Source organism: Salvelinus fontinalis, unplaced genomic scaffold, assembly GCF_029448725.1.
Source record: "Salvelinus fontinalis isolate EN_2023a unplaced genomic scaffold, ASM2944872v1 scaffold_0102, whole genome shotgun sequence".
Lineage (NCBI taxonomy): Eukaryota > Metazoa > Chordata > Actinopteri > Salmoniformes > Salmonidae > Salvelinus > Salvelinus fontinalis.
Window position 1 is genome coordinate 443,671 of NW_026600311.1, and position 10,210 is coordinate 453,880.

At 44.5% G+C, this 10,210-nt stretch overlaps 1 protein-coding gene across 1 annotated transcript in view; it reads left to right on the forward strand.

Moving 5' to 3' along the window:
• Positions 1-10,206, forward strand: part of LOC129843265 (leucine-rich repeat and fibronectin type-III domain-containing protein 4-like) — a gene marked incomplete at its 3' end in the record, with an annotated part of 95,111 nt that extends 84,905 nt beyond the window's left edge. The window contains exons 7-8 of the mRNA XM_055911885.1: positions 8,978-9,095; positions 9,583-10,206. Coding sequence (XP_055767860.1) covers positions 8,978-9,095; positions 9,583-10,206 — 742 coding nt within the window. The remainder of the gene's footprint in view (positions 1-8,977; positions 9,096-9,582) is intronic.
• Positions 10,207-10,210: the final 4 nt, after the last annotated feature.

The window sequence follows — 10,210 nt, forward strand, 5'->3', positions numbered from 1 at the left end:
TCTCGACAAACCATTTCTGTAAGGACCTCGCTTTGTGCACGGGGGCATTGTCATGCTGAAATAGGATAGGGCCTTCCCCAAACTGTTGCCACAAAATTGGAAGCACAGAATTGTCTAGAATGTCATTGCATGCTGTAGCGTTAAGATTTCCCTTCACTGGAACTAAGGGGCCCAAACCATGAAAAACAGCCCCAGACCATTATTCTTCCTCCACCAAACTTTACAGTTGGCACAATGCACTCGGGCAGGTAGCATTCTCTCGGATCCGCTAAACCCAGATTTGTCCAAATGTAACGGATGTGAAATGGCTAGCTAGTTAGCGGGTACGCGCTAATAGCATTTCAATCAGTTACGTCACTTGCTCTGAAACCTAGAAGTAGTGGTTCCCCTTGCCGCAGCTTTTGTGGAGCGATGGGTAACGACGCTTCGTGGGTGACTGTTGTTGATGTGTCCAGAAGGTCCCTGGTTCGCACCCGGGTCGGGGCGAGGGGACGGTCTAAAGTTATACTGTTACACACATACTTTTGTCTATATAGTGTACAAGTAAAACATATATATGACTCGTTTCTGGAAACTATGTCGCGTGTCACTACTTCACATGAGAGGCATTTACGTTTATAATCTGTGTAGTAATATATAGCTAGCTACATATCACACGTTTCTAATTTGGTTTAACTAGCTAACGTTAGCTGGCTGGCTCCCTAGCTAATGTTAGCTGGCTGGCTCCCTAGCTAACGTTAGCTGGCTGGCTCCCTAGCTAACGTTAGCTGGCTGGCTCCCTAGCTAATGTTAGCTGGCTGGCTCCCTAGCTAACGTTAGCTGGCTGGCTCCCTAGCTAATGTTAGCTAGGCTGGCTCCCAGCCATCTGTGATCTGTGTAGTAATATTATTCTTATCTCAGAGCCATTTGCTTTGCTAGTTATAGCCTAATGTTAGCTAGCTAACATTGAACCTGGTTGGTTAGCTTTAGCTACAGCTTCATGTAGGGTACTAAATGTTAATGAGTTTGGATTATGGTTCATTCTTTAGCTAGCTGCATGTCCAAACAAAACCCTCCACTGTGCAAGTACCCATTTCACTGTGCCGTTTACACCTTCTGTGTCCTGTTCATTTTGACAAACAAACATTGGTTTTATTTGATATAGTGTGTGTTTACCAGAGACGGTAATGTGAGGAACAACATGATCTGCACCAAAGTCAAATTAGGATATAACATTAGTCCCACGAGACAGTGTCCTACAATTCTCTGTTAGAATGCCCTGCTTTTATTTAGTCACACTCACAACCGTAAGCTATTTTCTGTAATTAGCCAATAACTTGTAAATAATGATCTTGTTGTGAGTTTATTTTCCTGTAATAATGAAGACAAATGAGCTAAAGTGAAGATGTTGTCGACGATATGATATGGTCTTTATTTGAACTGGTTAACCGGCTAACTTAACATTAGCTACAGTAGTTAGCTAACAACAAACTAAAAACGATCCATAACATTGTTTAGAAAGTTAGTTTTTAGTTACCTGGTTTTCTAGATTGATTAAATCCATTTTTTAAACAGATGAGTTTATTGGTTGTTTTTGGAACAACAGGCTGATGATGTCAGAAAACAACAGAATGTTCATGATGTCACTGAGACAACTGTCTATGTCCGTAGACGTAGTATGAACCAGCCTTTAGTCCGTAGACGTAGTATGAACCAGCCTTTAGTCCGTAGACGTAGTATGAACCAGCCTTTAGTCCGTAGACGTAGTATGAACCAGCCTTTAGTCCGTAGACGTAGTATGAACCAGCCTTTAGCCCGTAGACGTAGTATGAACCAGCCTTTAGTCCGTAGACGTAGTATGAACCAGCCTTTAGTCCGTAGACGTAGTATGAACCAGCCTTTAGTCCGTAGACGTAGTGTGAACCAGCCTTTAGTCCGTAGACGTAGTGTGAACCAGCCTTTAGTCCGTAGACGTAGTATGAACCAGCCTTTAGTCCGTAGACGTAGTATGAACCAGCCTTTAGTCCGTAGACGTAGTATGAACCAGCTTTTAGTCCGTAGACGTAGTATGAACCAGCCTTTAGTCCATAGACGTACTATGAACCAGCCTTTAGTCCGTAGACGTAGTATGAACCAGCCTTTAGTCCGTAGACGTAGTATGAACCAGCCTTTAGTCCGTAGACGTAGTATGAACAAGCCTTTAGTCCGTAGACGTAGTATGAACCAGCCTTTAGTCCGTAGACGTAGTATGGACCAGCCTTTAGTCCGTAGACGTAGTATGAACCAGCCTTTAGTCCGTAGACGTAGTATGAACCAGCCTTTAGTCCGTAGACGTAGTATGAACCAGCCTTTAGTCCGTAGACGTAGTATGAACCAGCCTTTAGTCCGTAGACGTAGTATGAACCAGCCTTTAGTCCGTAGACGTAGTATGAACCAGCCTTTAGTCCGTAGACGTAGTATGAACCAGCCTTTAGTCCGTAGACGTAGTATGAACCAGCCTTTAGTCCGTAGACGTAGTATGAACCAGCCTTTAGTCCGTAGACGTAGTATGAACCAGCCTTTAGTCCGTAGACGTAGTATGAACCAGCCTTTAGTCCGTAGACGTAGTATGAACCAGCCTTTAGTCCGTAGACGTAGTATGAACCAGCCTTTAGTCCGTAGACGTAGTATGAACCAGCCTTTAGTCCGTAGACGTAGTATGAACCAGCCTTTAGTCCGTAGACGTAGTATGAACCAGCCTTTAGTCCGTAGACGTAGTATGAACCAGCCTTTAGTCCGTAGACGTAGTATGAACCAGCCTTTAGTCCGTAGACGTAGTACGAACCAACCTTTAGTCTGTAAATCTTTGGTTGTTTAGTACATGACCTCACATGTGAATCCTTAACGAGATGGGTGGGGCTAAGGCTAAATGGGTGTAGACAAAGGAGAAGCTCTCCAGTAGGTGAACCGAATTATTCAAGAGTGATTTGAGAGGGAGAGAGAGAGAGAGAGAGAGAGAGAGAGAGAGAGAGAGAGAGAGAGAGAGAGAGAGAGAGAGAGAGAGAGAGAGAGAGAGAGAGAGAGAGAGAGATGGATAGAGAGAGAGAGAGAGAGAGAGAGAGAGAGAGAGAGAGAGAGAGAGAGAGAGAGGGGGGGGGGAGAGAGGTGAAGAGGACAAACAAGGTAGAGAGATTGAAAATTAAGTGAGAGACTCGTGACATTAACAAATAGAGAGCGAGGGAGACGGAGAGGGAGAAAAGGAGGGATGACATTGAAAAAATAGAGAGCGAGGGAGACGGAGAGGGAGAAAAGGAGGGATGACATTGAAAAAGAGAGAGTGAGGGAGACGCAGAGAGCTGTGATGAATATAATGATACTGTATTGAGTGATCAAGCTGTAAAAAGGAAAATCCAATCATAAATGAAGGGGAAGGAGAAAGGAGGGATGAAGAAACAGAGGGAGGAGGGGGGGTCATTTTGTACTGCGACTGAAGTAGCATTTGATAAATCTCAAGGTCCCAGTGAAGCAGATTGACATTCATTTTGATGAATCTTGCCCTTGATGCAGATCTACAGACTAGCTGCCACATTTAAACCTAACCTTAACCACACTGATAACCCTAATGGCTAACCCTAACCTTAACCACACTGATAACCCTAATGGCTAACCCTAACCTTAACCACACTGATAACCCTAATGGCTAACCCTAACCTTAACCACACTGATAACCCTAATGGCTAACCCTAACCTTAAATTCAGACCAAAAAACTAATATTTGTTTTCATACATTTCTTACGATATAGACAATTTTAACTTTGCAGAAGGCCCATCTAGAAGAAATCGCCTAGTTCTGCCTCCAGGACAAGATGCATCAAAATAAACATCAACCTGCCCCGGGGAAAGGCTGAGTTCAAATCAATCTGCCCCAGGGAAAGGCTGAGTTCCAAATCAACCTGCCCCAGGGGAAAGGCTGAGTTCCTAATCAACCTGCCCCGGGGAAAGGCTGAGTTCAAATCAATCTGCCCCAGGGAAAGGCTGAGTTCCAAATCAACCTGCCCCAGGGGAAAGGCTGAGTTCCAAATCAACCTGCCTCAGAGAAAGGCTGAGTTCCATATCAACCTGCCCCAGGGGAAAGGCTGAGTTCCAAATCGACCTGCCCCGGGGAAAGGCTGAGTTCCAAATCAACCTGCCCCAGGGGAAAGGCTGAGTTCCTAATCAACCTGCCCCGGGGAAAGGCTGAGTTCCTAATCAACCTGCCCCGGGGAAAGGCTGAGTTCCAAATCAACCTGCCCCAGGGGAAAGGCTGAGTTCCAAATCAATCTGCCCCAGAGAAAGGCTGAGTTCCAAATCAATCTGCCCCAGGGGAAAGGCTGAGTTCCAAATCAATCTGCCCCAGGGGAAAGGCTGAGTTCCAAATCAATCTGCCCCAGAGAAAGGCTGAGTTCCAAATCAACCTGCCCCAGGGGAAAGGCTGAGTTCCAAATCAACCTGCCCCAGGGGAAAGGCTGAGTTCCAAATCAACCTGCCCCAGGGGAAAGGCTGAGTTCCAAATCAATCTGCCCAGGGGAAAGGCTGAGTTCCATATCAACCTGCACCAGGGGAAAGGCTGAGTTCCAAATCAACCTGCACCAGGGGAAAGGCTGAGTTCCAAATCAACCTGCCCCAGGAAAAGGCTGAGTTCCAAATCAACCTGCCCCGGGGAAAGGCTGAGTTCCATATCAACCTGCCCCAGGGGAAAGGCTGAGTTCCAAATCAACCTGCCCCAGGAAAAGGCTGAGCTCTAAATGGTACGCTACGGTACTCCTGTCGACCAGGACCCATAGGGGATAGGTTGCCATAGAGATGCATCCATGGTGACAGCCCGGAGTCAATACCAGAGTCTTTGTAAGACACACAGCTGCCTTTTCAAAACGCAAATCATCCATTTTCCAATTGAATTGAGAAGTGACATATTACAGAACGTGTAACATATAAGCCGATGAATATCCGTCATATAAGCATACTACACACGAGTGAGTATATATTACGTATGCAGTATCTTCAGAAAGTACTCACACACAGCCGTTTCATGTCACTGGGCTACTTCACAATACCCCATAACGTGAAAGTGGAATTATGTTTTTCAAAAAATCTTTACAAATTACTTAAACATTGAAAAGCTAAAATGTCTTGAGTCAATAAAGTACTCGACCCGTTGTTATGGCAACCCTAAATAAGTTCAGGAGTAGCAATGTGTTTAACAAGTCACATAATAAGTTGCATGGACTCACTCTGTGTTCAATAATAGTGTTTGACCTGGTTTTTAAATGAATACCTCATCTCTGTACCCACACACATACAATTATCTGTAAGGTCCCGCAGTCGAGCAGTGAATTTCAAACACAGATTCAACCACAAAGACCAGGGAGGTTTTCTCAATACCTCGCAAAGAAGGGCACTTATTGGTAGATGGGTTAAAAACAATGTAAAAAAAAAACAGACATTGAATATTGTGAAGTTATTAATTACACTTTGGATGGCGTATCAATACAAGGAGTCTGCAAAGATACAGGCGTCCTTCCTAACTTAGTTGCCGAAGTGGAAGGAAACTGCTCAGGGATTTCACCATGAGACCAACGGTGACTTTAAAATAGTAACAGGGTTTAATATCTGCGAACTGAGGATGGAGTATCTACATAGTATTTACAACATTGTAGTTACTCCACAATACTAACCTAATTGACAGAGTGAAAAGAAGGAAGCTTGTACAGGAATAAAAATATTCCAAAACACTCATCCTGTTTGCAACAAGACACTAAAGTAATACTGCAAAAAATACTGCAAAGGAAGTGACAAATCCAATACAACATATTACTGAGTACCACTCTACATATCTTCAAGTATATTGGTGGCTGCATCATGTTATGGGTATGCTTGTCATTGTTAAGGACTGTAGGGTTTTTCAGTATCATGGAGCTATGCACAAGCAAAATCCTAGAGGAAAACCTGGTTCAGTCTGCTTTCCACCAGACATTGGGAGATGAATTCACATTTCAGCAGGACAATAACCTAAAACACAAGGCCAAATCTACACTGGAGCTGCTAACAAGAAGAGAGTGAATGTTCCTGAGTGAAGCTGCTCTCCACTTCTATAATGTGAAGCTGTTCTCCACTTCTCTAATGTGAAGCTGTTCTCCACTTCTCTAATGTGAAGCTGTTCTCCACTTCTCTAATGTGAAGCTGCTCTCCACTTCTGTAATGTGAAGCTGTTCTCCACTTCTCTAATGTGAAGCTGCTCTTAGCATGGATAGAGATGGATAGAGAGTTTTCAGACACACAAACACACCAGACTGACACACAAGTCTGTTTGTCTGCAGCTGTACTGAGGAGTTTTCATTTCATAATTCCACTTAGCTCCTCTCTCTCTCTCTCTCCCTCTCCCTCTCCCTCTCCCTCTCTCTCTCTCTCTCTCTCTCTTTCTCTCTCTCTCTCTCTCTCTCTCTCTGTCTCTCTGTTTCTCTCTGTCTCTCTCTGTCTCTCTCTCTCTGTGTGTGTCTCTCTCTCTCTCTCTCGTCTCTCTCTGTCTCTCTCTCTCTTTGTGTCTCTCTCTCTCTCTTCTCTCTGTCTCTCTCTCTCTCTATCTCTCTCTCTCTCTCTCTCTCTCAACTCAATTCAATTTGTTTTATTGGCATGACGTAACAATGTACATATTGCCAAAGCTTATTTTGGATATTTACAATAAAAATTAAAATGAGAATCAAAAATGTCAACGGGACAACATTAACAACAATAACCAAGGGTCAAAATAGCCATACATTCAACAATAACAATAAACATACAGTAGAGGACATGTGCAGGTTGGTTGGTCTGTCAGACACTGTCCCTCAACTTATGGCAGGCAGCAATGTAGTGCGCTGCCAACCCACAGCTCTCTGCGTCCTCCCCCAACAGGACAGGTAGCCTATCCTCATCAGAGAGGCCTTTAAAACCTTGAATAAGGGTTTCAAATTTGGGGAAATGACACTCTCTAATTGTTTTATATTTCTGACGTTTTGTCAGGAAATGCAGCTCCGTCTCAGGTTCTGCTGTGGTGCAGTGGTTGCACAGCCTTTCCTCTACAGGGAGCCAGGTTTTCCTGTCTCTACCCTTCTCAATGGCTAGGCTGTGCTCACTGAGCCTGTACTTTGTCAAGGTTTTTCTAAGGTTTCAATCGGTAACCATGGTAAAATATTTAGCCACGATTTACGGCCAGGTAGCACTGCATTTTGCTTTGTGTTTGTGCTTGTGTTTCCCAATAGGCAATATAGTTTTGTTTTGACTGTGTTGTAATTTGGTTTATCCTGATTGATTGGATGTTCTGGTCCTGAGTTAGTAGAACAGGTTTGTGAACTCAGCCCCAGGACCAGCTGGATGAGGGGACTCCTTTCTTTGCTCAGCTCTTGGCATTGCAGGGCTTGGTAGTGATATGAGAGGGGTTCACTGTATTTTAGATGTTTCCAAAACTTAATTGCTCTTTTTTGAGTTTTTATTATTAGTGGATATTGGCCTAATTCTGCCCTGCATTCATTGTTTGTAGTTTTCCTCTGGACATTTAGGAGAATCTTACAGAACTCTGCATGCAGGGTTTCAATGGGGTGTTTGTCTCATTGGATGAAATCTTGTTTTGCAAGTGGACCCCACACCTCGCTGCCATAAAGTGCAATTGGTTCAATGACACATTCAATTCATTTTAGACACATCTTAATTGGTATTTTAATTAGATTTTTTTTTTTTAAATGGCATAGAATGCCCTGCGTGCTTTCTCTCTCAGTTCATTCACTGCCTCATTAAGGTGTTCAGTTGAGCTTATGTTTTAACCTAAGTAATTGTAGTGTGTACAGTACTCTCTATATTTTGTACCAATTGAGAACTTTGGTCTAATTCCCTGAGATCTGTATCTTCTCTGGAAAATCATTATTTTAGTATTTTTGGGGTTTACTGCCAGGGCCCAGGTCTGGCAGTACTGCTCTAGCAGGTCCAGGCTCTGCTGTAGGCCATGTGCTGTGGGTGACAGCAGGCATAGGTCATCTGCGAAGAGTAGGCATTTAACTTCTGAATTGTGGAGACTAACACCAGGGGCTGAGGATTTTTCTAGAATAGTGGCCAATTCGTTCATGTAAATATTGAAGACTGCAGGGCTCAGATTGCAACCCTGGCGAAGGCCCCCGCCCCTGGTTAAAGAATTCTGTTATTTTCTTAACAATTTTAATGCTGCACGTGTTGCCAGTATACATTGATTTAATTATGTCATATGTTTTACCCCCTAAACCACTTTCAATAACTTTGTAGAACAGTCCTGTATGCCAAATAGAATCAAATGCTTTTTGGTAGTCGATAAAGAAAGCTTATATTTCGGTATTATTTTGGTGGAGATGTTTATCTATCAGGTCTCTCTCTCTCTCTCTCTGTCTCTCTATCTGCTTTTCTCTCTCCCTGTCTCCCTGTCTCTCTCCGTCTTTCTCTCTCCCTGTCTCTCTCTCTCCCTGTCTCTATCTCTCACCTGTCTCTCTCTCTCCCTGTCTCTCCCTCCCTGTCTCTCTCTGTCCCTCTCTCTCTCTGTCTCTCTCTCTCCCTGTCTCTCTGTCTCTCTCACACTGTCTTTCTCTCTCATCTCTATTGCTGCATGCACCATTTCCTCTCCAATTTGGAGGCACATGATTTATAATCACACACGCACGTCTATCTGTCTGTAATGAGGAGTTTATTTTCATAATTCCACTCAGCTCTTCTCTTTAACTGAGCCATTTTCTCTCTCTCTCTCTCCCTCTCAATCTCTCTCTCCCTCCCTTTCAATCTCTCCCTCTCTCTCTCCCTGTCTCTCGCTCTCCCCCTCTTTTATTGCTAATTTCTGTTGCGGCATATCCTTTCCTCTCCATTTCAGAGGCACCCAAAGAAAAATCATGTTAATAAAATAAATAAATAATATAAAAATATATTTGTAATAATTGTCAAAGATAAGGTACAGATAGACATACTTCATTCCTCTTTCTCTCTTTTCCAGGATCCTCCCTTCTACAAGTGACAGTTTCATGTTGAAGAACCTGGTCTCTGGAACGGACTACAACCTGTGTGTCCTGGCCATCTTTGATGACACCGTCACCTCACTGGCCGCAACCAAGGTGCTCTCTCTCTCTCTCTCTCTCTTCTCTTTTTTCTCTCTCTCTCTCTTCTCTTTTTTCTCTCTCTCTCTCTTCTTTTTTTCTCTCTCTCTCTCTCTCTCTCTCTCTCTACCTCTGTCTCTCTCTCTCTACCTCTGTCTCTCGCTCTCTACCTCTCTCTCTCTCTCTCTCTCTACCTCTGTCTCTCTCTCTCTACCTCTGTCTCTCGCTCTCTACCTCTCTCTCTCTCTCTCTCTCGTTCTCTGTCTCTTCTTTCCATCTCTAATCTCTTTTCTCTCTCTCTCTCTCTCTCTCTCTCTCTGTCTCTCTCTCTCTCTCTCTCTCACTCTTCCTTTCTCTCTCTCTTTCCTCAATTCTTTGAAAACAGTGCTTTTGGGGGTTTGGTTTATAACGCATGATCTTATCTCCCCCCTCTCTCTAACATGATCTACAGTACATTCATTCAAACTTTTTTTTCTCTCTCCATTTCTCTCTCTCTTTTTTCAAGGTTCTTGGCTGCGCCCAGTTCAGCACTAAAGAACTCTACCCAGAATGCAAATCTCTACAGGCCCACTTCCTGGGTGGAACCCTGACAATCCTGGTCGGAGGCATTATAGTGGTAACACTGCTGGTGTTCACCGTGGCGCTGATGGTGCGTCACCGTGTATGCAGTAACCACGGTGACCAATGTCACCACGGGGATGATGGTGACGAGCCAGGATGTTGCCAGAGCGGGTCATTAGGGAGTCCGGTGAAAGGGGCGGCGGCCGGAGGTAGCGGAGGAGTCTACAGCCAATCGAATGGCAATGGGGATGTGATGATGGTGGTCTTGCCCAATGGGCTGCCTTCGAAGCAGCGAGGGGGCGGGGAGAAGGAGAGAGTAAAGGAGAAAGGAGGGGCTGACGTACCTCCTAATTTACCCCCCAAACCAAAACCTAAAGCCCAAACTCTGCCCAGGCCTATAGTAACCTGGGAGGGCAGGGGAGAGAAAAGGGGAGGACAGGGTGAGAGACAACTTCCTCCCTACACCCCCGAAGCAGTAAAGGACTCTGTCTACTATGCTCCTGTCGTAAGCTCCTCCCCCTCCACCCTCCCCCGCCAATCACGAGGAGGAACAGGGATGGGGAGGGCTAGGC